Source organism: Calonectris borealis, chromosome 1, assembly GCF_964195595.1.
Source record: "Calonectris borealis chromosome 1, bCalBor7.hap1.2, whole genome shotgun sequence".
Taxonomy (NCBI): Eukaryota; Metazoa; Chordata; class Aves; order Procellariiformes; family Procellariidae; genus Calonectris; species Calonectris borealis.
This window is the reverse complement of record NC_134312.1, coordinates 174,903,181-174,925,783: the sequence shown is the minus strand read 5'-3', so window position 1 is coordinate 174,925,783 and position 22,603 is coordinate 174,903,181. Positions and strand designations below refer to the sequence as shown.

General features: G+C 41.7%; 1 protein-coding gene across 8 annotated transcripts in view; it reads right to left on the bottom strand.

Moving 5' to 3' along the window:
• KLF12 (KLF transcription factor 12) overlaps positions 1-22,603 on the bottom strand; it is a 253,663-nt gene that overhangs the window by 154,034 nt on the left and 77,026 nt on the right. For all 8 annotated transcript variants that reach the window (XM_075139016.1, XM_075139048.1, XM_075139005.1 and 5 more), the window contains exon 3: positions 895-984. In XM_075139016.1, the coding sequence (XP_074995117.1) occupies positions 895-984 (90 nt within the window). The remainder of the gene's footprint in view (positions 1-894; positions 985-22,603) is intronic.

Here is a 22,603-nt window from a genome sequence, read left to right as displayed (position 1 = left end):
CTAACAGAAGGAGGCAAAAGCCCATTCCTACATGGCAATAGCATTGCTGCTTCTAATATGCTCTCTGTTTGTTGAAGGCATCGGTCTTCAGAGCAGTGAGGTGGCTTTCATTCTTTGGGATAATGTAAGATGCACACAAGGAAATAAACATTCATGATAACACAAAATCCATTAAATACAGATGCCCTCACAGCAATCTACAATCCCTGATGTAATTATTACCACATATGTAAGAAAATACCCTTAATATGTCCAAAAAAGTAGTCTTCCATTTTCCTAAAATCTACGATTCCAATGCCAAACACTTGTTCTACAAAAAATTCAAAATCCTATTCATAATCTCTGTCCTGTATTCAGTAGTCAACATGATACCAGCTTTAACCATCCGAAGCTTCTAGCCCTCTTATCATAATGATAAACAAGTGTATTCCACCAGAAAGAGAGCAGGTTTGCACAAACAGAAAATGGAGTAGGACGAGCATATAAAGGACGAAACAACCACAGTAAGGCAAATATCCCAAGAAGGCAGAATAGCAAAGATATGTATGGGCTTCTCAGACATATGAATTTGGCTTCTTTACTGTAATCCATTATTCTTTCCTGGTTTTTTAAACTGCACCTTTTTTTATAATAGTAAAATTACACCAACAGCATCTCGACTATCCCAGATAATTTCAATAAGTCTTCTGCAGAGTTTTGTTTTGTGCTCCCAGCAGATGACACTAGATGCTCACCGGTACGTCTCCCAAGAAAATGAGCTCCAAAATGGTAGAAATGAAGAAAAACGTAGAAAAGAAAATGACAATACAACGGGAGGGACAGCTAACCACAGAGAAGCTCGGGAAGGGTCACCAGCGCGCTGCAGAGTGAGGCCGCGCAGAAACCTCTGCTTACCCCTTGCTCGGATTCCAGCAGCTCTGTTTTGACTCTGACTGCCGGCATCCCATCAAGCATTAACATTCTGTTCTCAAAGGCGCTGATGTCCTAAGGCAAAAAAAGGACAAGGTTAATCAAAAAAATGATGAAAAACACTTGGTTTAATTCACTGGTTTAGTTCTACGATATTGTAGAAGTAAGTTAGTTTCTTTCAGCAGAAATAAAGTTAACGAAGATGAATATTAATTTCAAGGAGTAGCTACCAAGTTACTACTTCTGTTAAAATAGTAAATTATACTTCCAATTATCCTTAAAAGAGAACTAAATCTTTGTAAGCAACAAGGGAAAATCATCTCCAATTACTATTTTTTAATTTGAAATTAATCATCCAGGTGCACATATATAAATTCCTTGCTTTAGAACTGGAAAGGAGAGCAGTGATGTCAAATGACTTCAGGTTTTTGGCAGTATACTTAGGTATATTTTATTTCAATCAAAGTATTTGTACTTCTGTATTACCTAGAGAAAGCATACGCTTGAATTCAGAGAAGTTATAGTGAAGGCCTGTACACATACACCCCCAATAAATTAACATGCATCAACAACTCCTCAGATTTCATATCATTCATTATCTTGTAAAGTTATCAGCATTCGTCAAAGAAAATCTCTACGCACTCACCTCTGACATAAAAAAATAAAAAAGCATGTTGAAAACATGCATTGCCCTTGTAGTAATGGACAATATATGCTGAGAGCTTCAATCTGAAGTGAGATTTGCAGAACTGTGCTTCCCTGAATCAACACCCCTGCTCTGAATGTCTCATCCCGCTGTTGCTGGAGCAGTTTATGCAGACATGCAAAACAACTTCTTGTGCCTTCAGTTCAAACGCTACCACAAACTGAGTCAATTTTCCATTCCAGCCAAGGCTCAAGGCTGGTGTTTGAAAGCTAGCCCTTTCAGCTGTCATTTAGTTTGGACAACATGGAGAGAATAAAAGATATGCTATCCCTCAAGCTAGAATCTGACCTTACGAATCCAGACACCTTGGTCAGCGGTACAGAAATATGAAGACATCACAACTATTTTTCAAATAGCGAAACTACAGCACATATCGCTTATAAGTGACTCATTCACAGTCACTTACTTATCTGCAGCCCCGTCTGGAAGGCAGCTCTCGAGACTGGAAACTCACCTCTGCTCTAACCGTTACCTCGCAGTCCTCAGTAACTGCACTGTAATGGAAAAAACGCTTTCCCTGGGTTTCACGGGCAGCAGATCTGTTCAGTACTGCATGGTGCCGTTATTCATAAGGAATAAGTTCGTAGCCCAGTTTCTTATCATGGCTGCTTCAGGGGAATTCTAAGAAAAATGGTCTGTCCTAATGGAGCTTCCAAAATACATTTTAAAAACCTAAATTAATTGGAAAAAAAAAATGTTTAAAGTAATGCACCTCATCCCAGGATTTTCACTTTCAGGGATATAAATATTGCAGCAACTGTTTATTTTTGTATATTTCTTTACTTTATTGTAATTTAAATAACATGCTGAAAAGCTGGGAAACCGATACGCCCATGCTCCAACATGATGCCACCGGCAGAGCAAATGACCTGTTTAAAAACCCTGTTGGCCTCACTTTGAACCCCATGTGTTCCAGCACACAGAGCTGCGGTTTGATACTACAGGGCAGGCAGGAACTTGATGGTAAAGCAGATAAGCAAATGCAACAGCAAATGCAAATGTAATCTCTATTTTCTTCCTTAAAAAGTAGATTTAGATAGTTCATAAAAAGCTCTAAACGCTTAAGTTATAAAATTTCAGATCAAACAATTAATTTTCAGCAGAACGCCCCCGCATTCAAACGTGTGAATGAAGACAAGTCAAGCTGTTGAGTTGTCCATGCTATGCTACCGCTGTGTATCTACTGTATTTTAAGCTTGGCACAACAGGAAGAAGAAGAAAAAAAAAAAGGCTCTTCCTATGTCTTCTCAGCAATTTATATTGTGCACCTTGATCTTTATTCAGCGTTCGAGGCATGAGGTGGGGAAAACGCAGGAGGGACTCCAACGCCACAAAACAGCTGGCTGAAATTGTTTTAGGCTTTACATCCCTTTTCCCAGCAAGGGCGGTGCACTGTTTACTTATCAGAAGTGGATCTTGGGTGTCACTGAGCTCCAGCAATTTGGATATGGTTCGGGGTGGAGCAAGAGCAGGAGCCAGGCTGGCATTCCTGGCTCCCCCAGCGCCTATTCTGCAAGCAGAGAGGTTCCTCTCCCTTCTTGATTTATACGCCGCACAGTTGAGTTTTACAGCAAGATCAGGAATATACCATCATCAGGCATCCCTTAGGCTGTTTAGCTCATAGACAAAGAAGGATGAGCTGATATTGCTTCGTGTCCCTGAGGAGGTCTTACCCGCCTGAACGAAGGGATGAGGCTGGCGCACGCAGGAGGCGCAGGCAGGAGGAGGGGGGAAGACAAAGCGCCGCCGAGGAAAGGCAGGTTTAATGAACTGTTAGAATCTGATTAGAGGCTAATGTCCCTTTCAGTGCTTTGTACCAATTTACAGCTGATATACTTGAACCATTTTTCCCCACTGGCTGTGATAAACTCATTAGTTTTAAAAATGCAAGCTAACCAGAGCCTTTGAAGTTTAAAACTGATAAATCATGAAAACCTGACTAGTTCATGTACCATTTAACACATTTACATTTAACTAAATTTTCATAGCGCTCGCTTCCCCTTTTGTTCTCTAAAACCATGTTTCTTAAAAGCAGCGCTCTGCCTTTTGAGTGCTGGTCTGAAGAGTGAATGCAGTGAATAGCTTCAGCTTTTGGGTCATTTATAATTCAGAGTAGCAATAATCACCAAAGTAGATTCTTTCCAAACTATTTGATCCCTTCTGCATTTATAACTGGAAGGACATTGTGTGACACATCCTGGGGGGGCCACTGCCTGATAAGACCCGAGTAGATCCAGTCTGTGTGCTATACATATGGGTGACTGACATGTTTAGCCCAATAGTCGCCCAGAGAGCTGATCTTCCCAAACTGCGCTCTCCTGCCATAAGCAGCGCTTGCGCTACAGTATATTCAAAGCCATTCAGCAAATAAGATGTAATTGCCGAGGTTTGCATATGGTGGGCAGTCATCTAAGGCAAAGGGCCTTGACTCATCACCACGGGGGCTGCAGGTGTGAACTGAGTTCCCCAGGGAGCCTCTCTGGTCAGCCAGGCAGATGGAGCATCCACACCTGAGTGAGGCCAGGCTGCTCCAGCACCCCACATAAATTGATGACACTCAGGAGACCCACCAGCAGAGACTGCTGACATGATGTACTGAGTCAATGCATTTCTCAGGCCGCAGTCCCCTCCTGGCTCACTCAACTCTCTTCATCGACTGTGGCAGCTAACTTCCAGCTCCCAACATTGCCCAGGTGAAGGTGACCCGAATTCATGTGACAGCCCTTCCTTCTCTATTCTCCTACCTCCCACCCCAACCCATCTGGTGGACTCCAGTCACCCACCAAGGTAAAACATATAGCAGATGTATGTCCTAAACTGGGCATATAATCAAGCCAAACACTGCATGACCTTACCAAAACATCTGTTCTCTTGGATCAATAAACTAACTCATCCTAAAAGAGATCAACTTCTCTTTCTCAGTGCCACCCGTTGGAGCCTTTCACTAATCACTTTTGGACATTTATTCCCTTGAAAAATTAATTAAAAACACAAATCATACCCAGGTCAGTATGTTGTTACAGAAGACGGATAAGCTTTCGGGCTTACAAGCTCTTCTTCTGAGAAGCTATGGCAATCAGTCTAATAACAAGACTCTCCCCACTCCTAAAAGGCCTACATTTTCAGTACAGCACCGCTGCAATTATCTTTGGCTACTTTAGAGGAAGAGAAAACAAAACAAAAACTCCTATCTAATCCTGGTACAAAAGCCCCCAGCATCCTGTAGCGCTTATTTAATTATGAATTACACTATTATGAAATTTGGCTCCATCCATGAGAAGGGCCATGGTTTTGTGGCCAAGTTTTTAATTCGGCCAAGCCATACATTTGAGAATCACACTGCAAACTTTTAGAAACAACAGGGGAGCTGGTGCCACAACCAACCTCCTGCTCTGAGACACCACCGAAGACACCCCTAAACCCCCTCCATAATTTCTTCTAAGCACAACATGACAGAAACTGCACATCCCCACCCCACACCATAATTGTTGTCCCTCCCACTCTCCAAGATTTTCACGTCTAGTTGCTCAGTACTAATGCATCAGAAATGAAACTATGCTCTCCCAGACCTGGCCAGTGATGGGCAGAACCCCAGGCAATCCCAGGAAAAAAAGCGGTGAGCTCAGGCTTCAGAGCACCCAGAACCCAGATCTCACATTTCCTGCATGGATTGACAAACATTTATGTTCCAAGACAGTTTCCTCCTCTTGTTTCATCTCATCAACGCAAGAGAGATGCAGAAGTAAGGTGGATGATGTTAGTTACTGCTGTCACTAATGAAGGTAATGGGCTTAATTAGTCACGATGAAGAGTTGCACACTGGCAAGACAAAGCCACTGATGGTTCTGAACTTTTCCGTAAGACACCGAAAATGTTCAGCTGACAATTCAATGCTTCGTAACTCTGGTGGGCTAATCTTAGCTGGCTGCCAGATGCCCACGCAGTCGCTCCCGCACTCCTCCTCCTCAACAGGACAGGGGAAGAAAATTAGATGGAAAAGCTCATGGGTTGAGATAAAGACAGGGAGATCAGTTATGAGTTACTGTCACAGGCAAAACAGACTGTAGAGAAAATTAATTTAATTTATTGCCAATTAAAATCGAGTTGGATGGTGAGAAACAAAGACAAAAACTAAAACACCTTCCCCCACCCTTCCCTTCTTCCCAGGCCCAACTTCATTCCTTCATTCCAACTCTTCTTTTACTTTTCTGTACAAACTTAATTTCTAACGTGACACACTTTCATTTTTGAGAAATGAAGTATCAGCTGGGGGAATAACAGTTGCAAATTCAACATTCAGGCTACAGTAAAAAGTTTCAAGTTTAAGGGGAGTACATTTGAATAGCTAAGAGCCGAGAACAGCCCTTAAGCAGTCTTTCCGTCTCAAACCTATGACTTACAATTTTCCCTGCCTCATCTTAGAGTTGTTTTTACAATTTACTGTGCATGCAGTAATTTCATAATTCATCAACATATTCCCATTTTATGGTTCTGAAATTGAGTCATTTTTGTGAAAAGTGTTCTTGATAGCTTAGAAACACGAATTTTTAAGTTTTCCTTTTTTATACAGATATCTTAGAAACATCACTGAACTAACCACCAAGTAGCCTACGTCATTTACATGCCCTAGCAATAAGATTACCTTGTTGATTTTTCTGAACATGAATACCTAAATTCATGTTATTCTCATTACTTACATTACTATACTTAAGTTATCCATCAGTCAAAGCAACAGACAGCATAACACCTCAGGGCAAAAAATCTGAAGAGATCTACTCAAGGCAAAGCTTTTGAAGATATGACAGATCCTTTTAAGGATATGACTAGATAAGATTTCCAAAGTTTGAAATTGTTTTTCTCTTTGTTTCAAGGGATAATAGAAAAATGAAAGATTACCATCTCTTCTCAAATATAACTATCTCCACAGGGAGAGGAAGCCAAGGAGAATATCTTCTTTCCAAATTCTCACAGGAAAGAATCAATTGTCTACTACCTCAATCTCCTGAAGACCTTCATTTCCAAAGAAGTCCTTTATATACCATACAATGAGATTTGTTAGTCACTTAAAATGTAGTTATCTCTAGGGTGAAGCATACCAGTTAACATTGCCACAGTATGTATAAGAGCAGTTCATTCCAAAAAGTGAAGGAAACAGCTATCCGATAGAAAATAAAAGTAAATTTATGTGGCTAGAAGATAATCACTCAGCTGGGAGTTCTGCCAGGGAATCGGGGTTAACAGCCCATGTCTTGCCATAAGATCTTCATCATACGTAATTATATCTATAGCTGTGTGAAATGTTCATAATGAAAGCAGAGATTCTGGTAGTTCCGCATTTTACTCCGAACTTGAATTTCCACTCAAATTCACCAGAAAAGAAAAGGATCATTTGCATTTATTGATGCTTCAAGGAAAACCAAAACAATTTCTTAAGAAAAAAGTAGAGTGAAGCCTTAAACTTCATACTGTTTTCATGTGAAACTGGGTGGGGTTGATTTGAGTTCATTCCAATTCAAAATAAAATTCCTTTAGTGAGAAGAGAATAGAGAGTCTGCAGAAACCTGGGTGAACAATATGGACATACAAGCTGCAATTTATGTCTTATCTAAAAACCAAAAGCTTAAAACACCACAGCAATGGACTTCTGGAAATATGCTAGGACAGCAGCTCAGCACATGAGTGTGAAGAATAATTAACTAAAGCTAATAACAAGGTTATTTCTCACTGATCTACATACCTCTCTCTGGTGTGCTTGTTAGCCCTGAACAGAGCTCAGAGTGGACCCAAATGCAGTGTATGAAATTCCATACATCACCTTGCACTAGGAGGCCATGGGAGGAGGACAGTCTAGGTATAGGCATATCTATCACAGACATGCATCTGCATGGCATCCAGTGATCACGGAGGCATCATAGCTCTAAGCTTTCCTGGAAGCCTTCTGAGTGTGGTCTCTTATTACAACTGCGTATGCCAGGTAGAGCCCAGACCTCAACAGCAGCTGTGACTCGATGCTGTCAATGCCTGAGAAGCACGTGCAACGGTTGTCCTTCGGCTTGTGTTGTCCTGCTGAGATCCTCATCTGATGTACCAGACCATGTCCGGCTGTATCCTGCTGCTACCAGTACAAAGATGTACACATGCACCACAAGCTTCTTGAATTCCTATTCTGGTGCCCAGATCCCTTAGAAAAAAAAAATACTAATTTTGCAGACAGCAGGTTTCCAAAAGTTGTTAAGTAGCCAAATCCCTAAGGATGTAGCTATATTTTAATTTGCTATATATTTTTACAACTCTGTCCCCAGGGAAGAAGTTCAAGTCCAGACAATATTCAGTGAAGAGAACCAAGATTTCATGTTTTGCTTCTAAAGCCTTTTTGGTTTGTTTGGGTTTATATTAGTTTTAGCAAATATAAATAGAACCGAAGAGATGGGGACACCTTCCAGGTGACACAGGAGCATCAAGTGCATTGGCAACTAGAGGCCAATCTGCTATTTCTCAGACTCAGCAGGCAACCCTGTCAGCTTAGACTGCTTAAAATCCCTTTACATCAGCTCTGCTCTCCTGCCACTTTTAGCTGTCTCTACAAAGAGTCACCAATCATTCCTATAGTGTGTAATTCAGACACAGTGTGTTACAAGTAACAGTAATTACACCAGAGCCATACATTTAACTTCTATCAACATTAATGGCTTCATTGTTTTCCTTCTAATACAACATTCTTAGAATATTTGATAAGATTTTTGTGAATACCGATGGATTCATCAAGTATTTGTGGATTTTCTTTATGTTATACTTAAAAGTCTTGCTTAACAAAAAAACCCCAATCCCACTGCCGCCCCCCCCCCCCCCGCCCCCCCAAAAAAAACAAACCACACCAGAAAAAGAGAGAGCCGGAAGAGAGCCATCATTTAGGAGAGACATATACTTAAGAAAGGGTAAGTTTGGAAAAAGCATGCACTGCATTTATCTTTACACTAGAATTAATTAAAAAAAAAACCCTTTTCATAACACTTCATGATGCATAATAGTAAAATAAACTCTTGATAGTTTCCTTTGGGTTTTTAAAGCACAGACAAGTAGTGAAGACTGCTATCAAGTGGAAATACATGACTTTTTCACAAAAAAAAACTAATAATTGAGCTAGATTGCCACTTTTCCTTGACCACAGTTACAAGTCAAGTGGTTTTAAAAAAACTATTACTCAATTTCCAAAGTAGTTTTCTGCTATCCTATGTAAACTGTCCTCGCGTTTGGAGAAGAGTTTGAAGAATATGAGGCTTAAAATTAAAAACAAACATCACCACCCCCCAAACAAAATTGCAGTGGGAAATATAAAAGAATTTTCATAGTTCTACAAATATTATATTGATCAAATTTATTAAAACATGTACTAGTGTGCCGGTTTTGGCTGGGATAGAGTTAATTTTCTTCATAATAGCTAATATGGGACTATGTTTTGGATTTGTGCTGGAAACAGTGTTGATACACCGGGATGTTTTAGTTACTGCTGAGCAGTGCTTACACAGAGTCAAGGCCTTTTCTGCCTCTCACACCACCCCACCAGCGAGGAGGCTGGGGGGGCACAAGAAGTTGGGAGGGGACACAGCTGGGACAGCTGACCCCAACTGACCAAAGGGATATTCCATACCATATGACGTCATGCTCAGATATAAAGCTGGGGGAAGAAGAAGGAGGGGGACGTTCAGACTTACGGTGTTTTGTCTTCCCAAGTAACCGTTACACATGGTGGAGCCCTGCTTTCCTGGGGATGGGAACACCTGCCTGCCGATGGGAAGTGGGAATGAATCCCTTGTTTTGCTTTGCTTGCACGAGTGGCTTTTGCTTTATCTATTTATTTGTCTTTATCTCAACCGACAAGTTTTCTCACTTTTACTCTTCCAATTCTCTCCCCCATCCCACTGGGGGGGAGTGAGCGAGCGGTTGCGTGGTGCTTAGTTCTCGGCTGGGGTTAAACCACAACAACTACTTAAAGGTTACCTTTACTATTAGGTGGGTTGTTGCCTCAATTATTAAACTTGAGAAAAAAAATTACATGAACAGCTGGTGAGAGCAGTTTCAGGTCAGGTTTTCATTCAAGAGGTCCATCTTTTGCCTTTACCAAAAACTAAAATCAAAATTTAGATACACAAAAGTAAGTCTCAGGTCACAACATGTTTTTAATTAACTTCTGGTGCTAGAAGGAGTATGCAACATCAATAGTGTGTCGGGGGAATAATTCTGCCATCTGAAAAAAATTTCCTGTATCTCTTAATTGTCTAAGTTGTGACTATTTTGTATTTGCTGAGCAACTGAGCATTGGATGGCATTGCCCAGGAGTTTACCAACAAATACACAGTGACTGAAATTTTACTCTGAATTCTGCCCTTACTTGCTCTGGTGGGAAAATGAGCTGCTGAAAGCATGGGGAGCTAGTTGGCACACTTTCCCCCCACCTGCCAACATGCAAACTCTGCCTCCATGAAGACAGATAAAACACGGGCCCTGCATGCTGGAGAATAAAGGGAGCGTTTAGCATGTAGCAGTAGCCACGGTTTAGTCCAAAATTTTTGTCCGAGATGTCATGTGGCAGGCCAAATGGCCAAACATAGCTGCTTTTTGCCAAGAAGACAAGATGCCATCTACAGGGTCTGCTTGGCTCCATCACTCCCTGCAGCCCAAAGGGACCATCACCTCAAATCGACAGCGCCTTCAGCTCTGTGATCGCAAAGCCCCAGAGGGAGTGGTGAAACAACCACATAGGAGGTTTCATAGGCCTGGACATCATTGCTTCCTCCATAAATTACTTCGGCCCTTTCCATCTTGGGTTTCAAAGAAAGCAAGCATGCTACCAACAACACTGTACGCCCTGCTGGAGCATGACTGGCTGGCAGATCATCCCCAACCCTCTGGCTTAGAGAGAAAACTGTTGCTCCTCCAGGTGCCGTGTTCCCTCCCCTACAATAAAATATAGTGATAAATTGATTGTCAGCGCCAAAAGCTGACTTCTTACAAATCACGGACATTACAAACTATATCCTCTGAATAAGAGCAATATAAGGTAATGCCATCATTAAATATGCCTAGCTGCCTTCTAGCAGCTGGGCCACAGAGATGTTAAGCAGCTCTTAGCCAGCAGAAGTGTTTCTCACTTATCTGAGAGCCCCAGCATAAAGGCAGAACTAAAAGGAAACCAGGATAAGCCAGCTTTCTCCCTTTTCCCCCTGCTAAAATTTAGGCAATTCAGTTAAGTCTTATTTTTATTTCAGATTTACTTTGTTCACAAGCAATTTTTAAAAACTTTTGAGTTTGGGTTTTTTGGGTTTTTTTTTACTATTAAAGACAGAGCAGTATATGGCACCCATAAAAGAACCCCTTGTTCCCAGAAGTCAGTTGTTCGTTTCCAGCTCAGCTTGTTGCACTGCCAGCTACAGGGACAGAGCAAATTCACTGCAGCCTTGAGAGGAAGAGGAGGAGGAGGAGAAGGAGGAGGAGGAGGAGAACATGCTTGTGTGCAGCTGCACCCTCCAACGCCACATATCGTAGGACGCACCTGCAAGGAGAGCAGCCTGTTCTCACAGGATCTCAGAAACCGTTCGCCACGGTTCACGTACAAAGTGATACGATAGGCGATAAGCAATGAAACCAAAAATGTTCTTTCAATGGCCCTATTCCAGCTGCTAGGAACAGCTGTAATCGCAACCTGCGCCCCAGCAGCTCCACCGGAGCAGAAGCACAGCCAGAGTGCCGTGTTTGCAAGACTGCACGTAAAGATTGTTTGATTCATGCACATGCCAAAACAACAAAGGAATCATTACATAAAGCTGAATGATTGCATGCTCAGATGAAAAAGACTATTTGCCAGAAGCTAAGCATTACTTCATCACCCTTCCCTTCACCTTTTGCACAGCACCTTACGTGCACGTGGAGGAATGGTAATTGCTTTACACACTTCTCGCCGTGGAGCAAACAAACTGCTTATTTTGACATTTCAAAAGAAAGAGTGCATGCTCTGATGAAACTCCCAAACTGCAAACGTTTCACACCCTGTTGCAACCCAATCTCTGCTCTATTTAACATCAGTCTGAGGTTTCCCAGTCCCCACAGGCTTCAGTGCAAACTGCTGGGAAAATATTAATATTAAAGCTGGTGAGTAGCACTTGGTACATTTCAAAAAAAGGGAAAACTCTGAGTTTTGTTCACTTAGTGAATGAATGATAAAGCACCTCAATTCATGAATGAGAATTTGTAAGTAACCACCAAATAGGTGAAAAAAATTGTCTAAAATAACATATTGCTCTCAGACCGCTCACATCAACTTCTAGATAGAAGCCGAAACCTGATTGCTCCCATAAGGTACTTTCTTACCCAAGACAGGCTGACCAAAACGCTTATGTACAAAACTGTCAAATTAGATTCCACAAGCAATAAATTATTGTGGAACTAGGGTCCACTTTAAAGGCAATTCTAATTAAGTGTTAAGAATTTCTAATTAACAAGTTGCAAATGTCACCAACACGCGTTTCCCACAGATTCTCAGAGAAGTTGTGATACCTCAAACACATTCAAAAAAAAAAGTGTACTGCACATGGAACAAAATTACTGCCAAATAACTGCATAACCTCAAGATTAAAGAGTATTTTAAGTAACTATGGATATAGCTATAAAAATGACAGAAAAAACATCAGAAAAAGATATATGAGTAGCACGTACTGCACCTCATTAACAGATGCTTTGAACTTTCATTATAGCATCTTTAAAATTCAGATATCAAATTTGCTGTATACAGCCAATCAAACTGGGCACATATATTAAATTTAAGGTTATAAACAAAATACACAAGTAATTAATTTATAACATATCATTTTACAGCATGAGACATCATGTAACCCTGGAAAAATATGGAGACCAATGAATGCTATAGCCAGTGTTTTTTCCCCTAGGATCCCATGTTAATTCAGGCGGGAAGGTGCTTCAGGAGGTCTCCAGTCCAACATCCTGCTCCAAGCAGGTGCAGCTCAGAGGTCAGACCAGGTTGCTCAGGGTTATGTCCAGTCAGGTCTTAACAATGTCGAAGGATGAAGATGGCACAACCTCTCTGGGCAATCTGCTCAATTGGGAGACAGCCCCCATGGGCATAAAAAAAGGTTTTCCCTCACAGCCAGCCTGAACCTCTCTTGTTTTCAATGCATTGTCTCTTTTTCCCACCACGCATGGCTATGAACTGACTAAGACCCTTTGAGCCCACACATCCTGCCAGTGTTTGCCCATCTGACTGTGCACCCAACCAGGCTGTAATAACTGTAACTCAGATACAAGAACATTGTTGGAGACACTGTTGAAAGCCTTGCGGAAGCTGAGGTGAATGGTGTTCACTTCTTTCCCCTCACCCGCTATTCCAGTCACTTTACACTGCAGGTGGCCATCAGGTGGGTCAGGCATGCTTTATCCCGGGTGAATCCATGCTGACTGTTCCCAGTCACCTTTTTCCTCCTTCATGGTGCCCAGAAGTCTGCTCCCAGAGCACGCACTCTATGATTTTTTCCATGGATCAAAGGGAAGCTGACTGGTCTGTAGTGCCCCAGATCGCCCTTCTGGACTTCTCTGAAGAGGAGTGCACCATTTGCTTTCTTCTAGTCATCAGGGATCTCCCATGGTCTCCAGCACCTTTCAAACATGGTAAAGAAGGAAGCACAAGGACATCGCCAGCTCTCTCAGCACCCATCGATGCAGCCAGGTGGGTCCCATGGGCTTGTGTGGTTTGAGTCCTCTCAGGTAATCCCTGGGACTTGGTCCTCATTCATGACTGGTGGTTCTGCTTCTTGAACCTTGTCTGTAAGCACAGAGGCCTATGAGAAGGCCATGCAGGTGAAGGCTGAGGGAGAGAAGGCAATGGACTACCTCGTCCTTATCGGTGCTCACTGTCAATAGCTCACCCACCTCATTCTGCCACCAACCCACATTTTCCTTGTCCAGCCTTTTATTGCTGATGTAGTGGTAGAAGTTCTTGTTGTTGTCTTTGATATTCCCTGCAAATCTGAACCCCAGCTGAGCTGTGGCTTTCCTGACACCATCCCTGCGTGCCTGCACGGTATTTCTGTGTTCATCCTTTGTAGCCTGTCTGCTTCCACCCCCTGCTATATGCTGCCTTTTTGCACTGGAAGCCATAGAATCATAGAATAGTTTGGATTGGAAGGAACTTTTAAAAGGTCATCTAGTCCAACGCCCCTGCCATGGGCAGGCACATCTTCAACTAGATCAGGTTGCTCAGAGCCAACCTGACCTTGAATGTTTCCAGGGATGGGGCATCTACCACCTCTCTGGGCAACCTGTGCCAGTGTTTCACCACCCTCATTGTAAAAAACTTCTTCCTTATATCTTGTCTAAATCTACCCTCTTTTAGTTTAGAACCATTCCCCCTTGTCCTGTCACAACAGGCCCTGCTAAAAAGTTTGCCACCATCTTTCTTATGAGCCCCCTTTAAGAACTGAAAGTACTTAAAAACCATGACTTCCCCCCTTAGAGAAGCTGGTCTCCTGGCAAGTCCACTTGTCTGATGAGCTGGGAATTGGTTCAAAAACAAATGGGACTTTTCTACAGATTTGTTTATCCAGAGCTATCAAGCATAAAAATACAGATACAACCTCTGGCTATGGAAGTATTTGTGCCCTAGATTTTTTGCCAACTTTTGCAATACCATCGCTCACACACAACCTTGCTACATCCTTTCTCTAAGCATCCATCTGTTGTTAGATGAAGCATACAAGGTAGACGGTACTTTGCCCTGACAGAAAACGGCCACATCTATATTCCTATGCCTTTTCTTTAAGTATAAGACATGCCAAAACCATGAAAGTTAAACCAGCTCTAAACCACAGGATTCCAGTCTCAAGACTCACACTCAAGAATGAATTGACATTCTTCTGCCAAGTACCTAGTATGGATCACTGCCAAAAAGGGACCTTAAGCTAGGTGGGCCACTGTCTATTCTTCTGCAGCATTACACTCCGCGTGATTTATTCCAGAGGTAAATGAGATGGTCGGCACACGGCATCTACAGCTTAGCATGGACTTCAAATGATACCTTCAGAGCCCTCTTCCTTTGCTTCCCTCAGTCATTACTCGATCGCTGAAAATGCAGCAATACAGTCTATCCATGCGTACCACCGTTCCAGGCTGATTTCATGGTAAAAATGGTAAAATTAATGGTAAAAATCACAGCCAAATGATACTGTCTGGCAAAGCACCAGAACATTGCAAGTTATTGTTATTCTCACTGAAATATATAGAAGTATTACACCAAGCTATACAATAAAACTATACATTCCTACCTGCTGTTGAACTCTACCTTGCATCAGAGATGCCCTATGCAAAAGCTTTGAGAGAATTGTGTGTGACTGATAAATGTGCCCCTGCTGGGTCTTTAAATCCTCATTAGTGTTCTTTAAGTCAGTGCACCTGATTATACATCGCGCAGCAGGAAGATCTAACAAAGTATTGTTATTTGTATTATGTTTTTATAACCTAGCATCACGCTCCCATTAAAAATGTATAGTGACCTTACCCATGTCAAGGCTTTCAAGAAATAATACACTGAGATAATTGGTTGTTTGGCATCATACATAGCCTTTATAGAGTGTGTCAAGCCCTGAGTCATACTAATATATTTAACGTTTCTCATTAGGACATAATAAGAAATTGTGCCTGTATAAATCACATATTTATTCCCAACACGTGGCTTGGTTACACTGTGTAAAATGATGAAAACGATTTCCTGTCTACACTAGCTATGTCTCACATAGAATAAAATGCTTTTATTAGATTTACTTTGCACCACAAGAACTGGATGGGTTAAGCTGCTCATATTTTTAAGCAACGATTTCTGCACAGGCAGAGAGTGTTATGTGTACTGCATCTTTCTGAAGAGATCTGGACCACTGACATTAATAATGTGACAAACTGCCTCCATCATAGTTCTGGATGCTGAAATTCAATAAACATTACTAAAATATTCTAACCACTAAAGTCATAGCCACAGTGGTTTCAAGAGCAGTGTTTATCAGACAGTGAATGATGCTGGACACAAATCTGGGGAGTAATTCCCTCAATCAATGTTGATGATTCACAAGAATGCTTTTCACGTTGAAAGCTCATGTCAAGTCACCAGTTCACATGTAAAATAAAAAAGAATTCTAGGAATTCTTTCAGGAAAATATACCTTTTCTTAGACTCCTCACAGGACGTCAGCTTAAAGAATCTATGTCAGGTACCCAGCTCATGTTTTGTGATGAAAAGCACCAAAGCTATGTCATTGTTGGTGCTGTTTCTTCAGATGTCCACACCATGGCTCAGCGCAATCAACACAGAGCCTCCATCCAACTTTGGTGTGCTTGTGTATGCCTTATGTATGTGGAGGTATACTTTATATTGTCTGAAGACGTTAATAAATTCTGCATTTCAAGAATTATAGAAAAAAAGCACGGTAATTCTATCACCTGTTTGGTGCCAGGAATAATAAATTATCCACTCTTACGTGAAAGTTGTGAAAGTCTATCATCGTTTATTCTTAAGTTTAAAATAGTCTCTGAAACATTCAGGTGGGGTTTTTTTGGTTTTGTTGGTTTTGTGGGGGTTTTTTTGAAGTAATGACAACTCTCTGTGAGTGGCCATTTGCTTGAAAAACAGCAGAGCTCTGAATTTATTTTCAACCTCGCAAGATCAATGGATTATGTTTATTATTCTAAAACACAAAATTAAGTATTAACCTGAATACACTAAAACTGGGAAGAAAAGAAAAAAGTCATACCGCTGACCAACTGTGAGGAACTACTAGACTAATTTAAGAGATCACTGTTGTGACTATATCTAATTATCAAGCCCTGCAGAGCCGCACTGAGGCAAAGCAAGCCTTTTAAAATAGGTTACTAAATAATCCTTCACATTTTTACCATCATCAGCTGCTCTCGGGTCAGACATAAAGGCTTATGCCTGGATTGGATAAATTTTGTTGAAATTTTGCAAGGCGGATACTAGTTAACTACTTCACACGCTCATCATGTTGGATGGCCTACAAAGAGGTTAGTATCAAGCATCTGTGCAGGGCGAAATATTGGTTGACTACTTGGAACGTCCCCCAGGGTTCAAAGCAGTCCAAGCTGATGCAGGATGGAAATGCCCAGCTTCACTCCTCACCAGCAAGGAACATGGGTTCAGCAGTTTAAGTGTAATAAGCACTCTTGAGCTGCCATCTCAGAAAGAAGTGAAGGAGGCAGACAATTCCATGCTACAACAACACAACAAGCAGTAGATGCTTACTCTTTTCTCCCTTTAAAATTTGTAAAATTTTCCAATTGAAAGCTTCAGGATTTTGAACTAAATGAACAACAGTTTAACAAAACAACCACAACCATGCTAGCCGGCACTTAGGTTCCTTTGCAAATGCAATGTTATCTCAGCCACACATGGAAAAACACTTTTTTTTTCTGACTTACTAGATACGCACATAGGCAAATACTTTTAGGTCATTTCTGTTTGGATTAGAGATGAGAGACTTCTCTCTGAGACACGCATCCCAAAGTAGGCTAAGCTGTGGAGAAGCAGGGCATGAGGAAGCTATCCTAACCAGGGTGCTCCTTCGGACACCACGACTCTTCAGGATCCTCTTCCGTGTCCTTAGGATCTGGTGCTACGTAGCTACATAGTGCGTTGGAAATTCTGGAGGTTGAAGTGAACTTTCCCCCTCACTTGCCTTGCTCATATCTTATTTAGGATTTTAGCACAGTTTGGGGAACAGTTACAGACACTTTAAATCACATTTGCCTGGTGTGATCTTTTATTTATTTACTCTAAAGATCCCCACATGGGAGAGTTCAGAGTCACCGCGGTGGAATAATTTCAATGTTTTAAAACACTTCCTGATGAAAACAACTCTGTTTGTCTTTATAAAACATTCCTCGGTCTCTGATCCCACCAGGCCATGATGTGGACAGACCCCAGCAAATATAAGCAAACAGGTTATTACTTTAGTGCCCTCCCTTGCATACTGCAGTAACTGTTACTGATACAGACCTATGACTAGACAAAAATAACTGGTTTACTAGAAACCCAGCCAGAAAAAGGAACTGGTAAAATGAAAAATCTAACTTTGTACATCAACTGATAAATAATATTCACTATCCAGTATCCAGAGTAAATTTGGCAGAACTAATCCCAGCCTGCATCCTGGAATTAAGAGTGGAGCACAGCATATTTAGCAGACCAACTAGGTATTGTCCATCACTACTGAAATCACTGGAAATATTTTAATTTTTTTCATGAAAAGCAGAAACTAACCCTGCTCACGGCATGCTACATTCATGAAATCATCCCTTTTTTCTAATAACCTGGTTTCATACTAGGCAAATAAATGCCTGTTTCTGTGCAACACTGCATGATGAATTACCTGCCCAGACTTTTCTAAAAGAAGTAGCAATTGACATCAGGTTAATACAAAAGGATTCTTAAGCTGCATATAGCTCACAGAAACCAGAAACTAAGGACCTCATTCGCTCTTTTGGAAATCTGCTATGCCCAACAGTAAATCTTTTCCTTCAGGCAAAAGTGGTAAGTAGCCTTGATCATAACAAACTGTTGCTACAGATCAAAGAGTAATGGCACGTTTATATTCCAAGTAAAGTAATAGCCAAACTCTTGCTTGAAGCCAAATACACAGTTGAGAAGCACACAACAGGAGTTAATGTTGTTATTACCATCTGCATTTAACTATTCCACTTTTCCAGTGTCTCTCTGTCCATTTTCCATGCTGAAAAAATATCATCAGCTGAGGTAGAAAAACGCACTCACACCACCAAAGTGGGCGAACTGGTTTGAGTAAATTAAAGCCTGAAACCTCTTAATGTTAATATTAAAACTTCTTTCCAACATACACCCACTTTGAAATTATGAAGGTTCTAAAACTTTTGAAATTACTATTATTACTACTATAGAAATAAATAGCAGGTGAGCTTGGTTTATAAATGCTTTCCATATATTTAAATACGTAGCAGTTAGGATAATTACCCAGCCTCTTATGAGCCTCTTTTATCAAGCCATGAATTATCAGCAGGTAGTGTATTTTTACTGCGTAAAAGCCATATTTTCACAGAGAGATGCACGTTGCCTACCATTCCTGAAGAGCTTTAAAAGGCCTGAATAAGACAGTATGATAGTTAAAGGCATCCAGATTATTCAAAAGAAAGGTTTGGCTCCTTGTACATGAATAGCCAGGATATTATGAACTCTCTGGCTCTCTTTCTGCATATAAAAAAAAGATTATCCTTGCTTTCTGCAGAGATTAAGGCAATTCACTTGTTCTACATTCTGCGATAAAATAAACTCCACTGTCATGCCGCCTGGAGCTCCTGTATCTCATCCATTATGTAAATCTCCAAAGAGTAGTTCAGCAAACATCATCTTAGTTCCACTGCACTTAATAAGATGACCTACACATATAAGTTAATTTTCATCTTCCTAAGACCAACAGAAACTCCTTACTTCTTAATCTGCAAGAGAGATTCTCACTGTCATCTTTCTTCATAACCACCAAAGCCCAAGCTCATGCGGTTTTAAATGAAACTCAGACTTAACTCCAAATGTTTGGATTTTGGGGGTTGCACCATCTCCTCTAAAAATAGGAAAATAAAGCCCAGGAAAAATAATGTTTTGAATTTCACTATTTCTAGGACATCTTCCCCATCCCACCCCCTCCCCCCACCAATACAAATACTGAAACACTTCTATATTACACAGAAATTAAGGTGGAAACTCAGTGCATATTTACCTATAATGTTTGAAAGCCAAGGCTTTTGTTTTCACTTGAGCTATGCCCACATGTCCATCACAGCTGACTGCTGCAATCACAGCTGTAGCGGACTGTTACCAAACTGAACCAAAACAACAACAAAAAAACCCTAAGTAAATAGCAAAGTTCAAAAGAAGGTGACAGCCTCAAAGCAGAAAACTTGCCCTTTCCTGATGCATCACCAAACCTCTGCACAAGAAAGACTTAATGAATCACCAGGAGTACACACGAAGCACCGTGTGGGAAGCCTAACAGCGGGTCAAGATTTACATTAATACCAGGAGCTTATTTTCTCTTTTAGACACATGTCCTTGGGTATATGAAATACTGTATTCAGTAGAATCATTATTCAGTCTGTTAGCAGTGGATATCAGTATTAAAATAACTGCCTTCTCCTTACGTGCTAGCAACTGAATTCTAACACGTTCTTCTACGCCTTCATATAGGAAGTGACAAATTGCCATTGTTTGACATTATTCTCTCCATGGCATGTCAAAAATACTAAAATCCAAATGCTTTTATTTCTAGCACTAAATGTTTATTGTCAGATGTGTAGGAAAAGGAAAACAAGAAAGTGTATGTAGTATTTCAATTTCTGCTTCAATATATCTTAATCAGCATCGCTGTGCAGACCAAGAACCATGAGTTTTTCCCTTATCACTGATAACTAAGGAACAACTCTAAAATGCAGTCAGCTGTGCTGCTTCATGATACTGAGAATTAATACCTCCCACAACAGAAGTATCCCTTTTTTTCCATGCAAACACTTACATCCTGATAACTAATGACCAGAAACAGGTCATTAAGAAACAAGCAGAAGTAGTAAGCCCCGTAAATCTCTGATTTAAACTTGTTTTATTTTATGGATCATGCCCAACAGAATTGAACAGTATTCAGCTTCTTGGACACCAAAAACCTGAGAGTATGAATTTAAACATTTTTCTCCCCATTAGGCACTTTGGAAACTTGTGTCATACTTCTGAAAATACACACATCAAAATGGTCTTGTCAAACAGCTTTGAAATTAAATGCCTTGTGCTTCCCCCTCTGGAGTAGTATAAATTTAGTCATTATTAGAATTAGTGTAATTGTTCTGTAAGTGCTCTAGGAATAAAAGGTGAAATGAGCTCAGTGACTGCTCTTTCATACCCACGAGAATGTACCGCAGCAGAGAAGTCAGGCTGCCAGAGCAGGGATGCTCAGGGATGCTTTGAAAACCCAAGGACTGGAGAATGAGTCCAGCAAAGTGGAACCTGGTGTACTCACTGTGTCTGCGCCAGCATAGCTTACAGGCAGAGATGTCTGTTCTTCCAGGGAGGAGATGGAAATCCCATGGGAAGAACTGCCCTCTGGAGATGCCTACTGCTGTCTGCCGACTCAGGAAGGCGGGAGCCTTCAGCAAAACGACTGAAGTTGAAAGGAATGGATCCAGGCCTTTGAGATCTAGCTCCCTGTGGACTATGTCCCGTCACCTTACGACTAGTCCTCACCATGGGTATCAAGGCTGAAAAAGGAACCAAAGAAGCTGGTTTGAAGCAGAAACTAGTTTGGAACACCACTAAACAAAGAGGGACATCGCACAACTGGGAGATCCCTGAGCGTTCACTTAGCAGAACCGCGAGTCTGCATCTCCCTCAGCAAGCAGCACTGATCCAACAGAAAGGGATCTTCCGTTTTAGCTGAAGATATCCACAGCCTATGTCTTTCAACAGCCCATGAGAAAGCAGAGCACGTTAGGTAAGCTGTTTGGAGCACACCTCCCGGTTTGGTTTCTTCCAAAAGCCACCTAGCTTGCGCAGCCCAAGGCCACACTTCAAGGCAAACCGAAGCACGCCGGGCCGGGACATTCATGGAAGCATTTCCTGATCTAAGCTACACCAGTCATACACTCCGCTCACTTCCCAGCTCCGGTCTGGTCTGCTCCAGCCAGCTTCCTACAAAACCGAAACCCGCCTGTGGTTTGGGGGACTGATCCTTCCAGGCTTTTCTAGCAAGAGTGTGGACAAACCTCTACCAGTTTGACTGGTCCTACCGAGCCCTCCTAGCCTAACCCCTCAGACCCTGCGCACGGCCTCACGCCACAGCCCACAACACGCAACGGCTACTTGCATGCCACGGAAACACGACAACGATAGGCCTCCAATTATCTCCAACGGTAACGAGCAACAGGAGCACCGCAAAGGTACGGGAGGACACCCAAACTCCAAAAGGCAGCAGCACACCTGCAGCAAGCGCGGTATGGAGGGAGCTAACCCTGGCCGGTGGGCGTGCAGGGACCTGGCGTCGGCAGGCCACAGCTCGCTCCCTGAGATGGAAGCGCTCAGCGAGGCAGACACAGCAAGTCCTACATTTAGGCTTGGCAGTCCTGAGGTACTCAACACGGCCACAGCCAGCACTGAGGAAATGCTCATGTCAAAGTTTCTCACCTAGATCTTCGGGTTGCTTCCATCATTTTATTTCATACAGTCTACAACGTGCGTTTTGGAGACTACAAGGGAGAGGAGCATCCGTTTCTGCTCCTCCCGAGCAGCGGGAGCTCTGCTGGTAGAGCATCCCCCAGCACGGGGACACCGACACACCACGCATTTCAAATACCAGAGATGGGAACCAAGGGTGTCTGTGCCTGCATTATAAAGCAATTTGTCATTTTATGCTCACAGGCTAGTTTTTGTTATCTCTGTTCTCAGCTCTGGCTAAACTTTTCAAGGTGAAGTTTTTTGGTTTTCACTCCCAAAATGAATTAAAACACAAACAAAAAACCCACCCCAAAACCAAAAAAACCTCCAAACTTTAAAAACCAAAGCAACAGTTACAGGAGGACACTCATCACAGGGAGAGTTTAAGCTCTGTATGACTTAAATTAATCAAAAAAAGTTAAGTAATCACACACCAAGCCTTACAATCAACATCAGCAAGTAATACAAATGACAGATGCCAACATGACAGATGCTAACTGAAATTGTAAGGGGATATCTATTAACTCCCAGAAGTAGTTTAACAGGCACTCTACTGCGCTGAGTTATGTCAATAGGTGCTGAAGCAAGCCCTTAAACGCAGCTTTCACCTACATCCACAATTTACTAACTACAGAGTCATCATCATCACCTATCTCTTCATGGAGCAGTGATCTAGGCAACACCAGCAAGATCTGC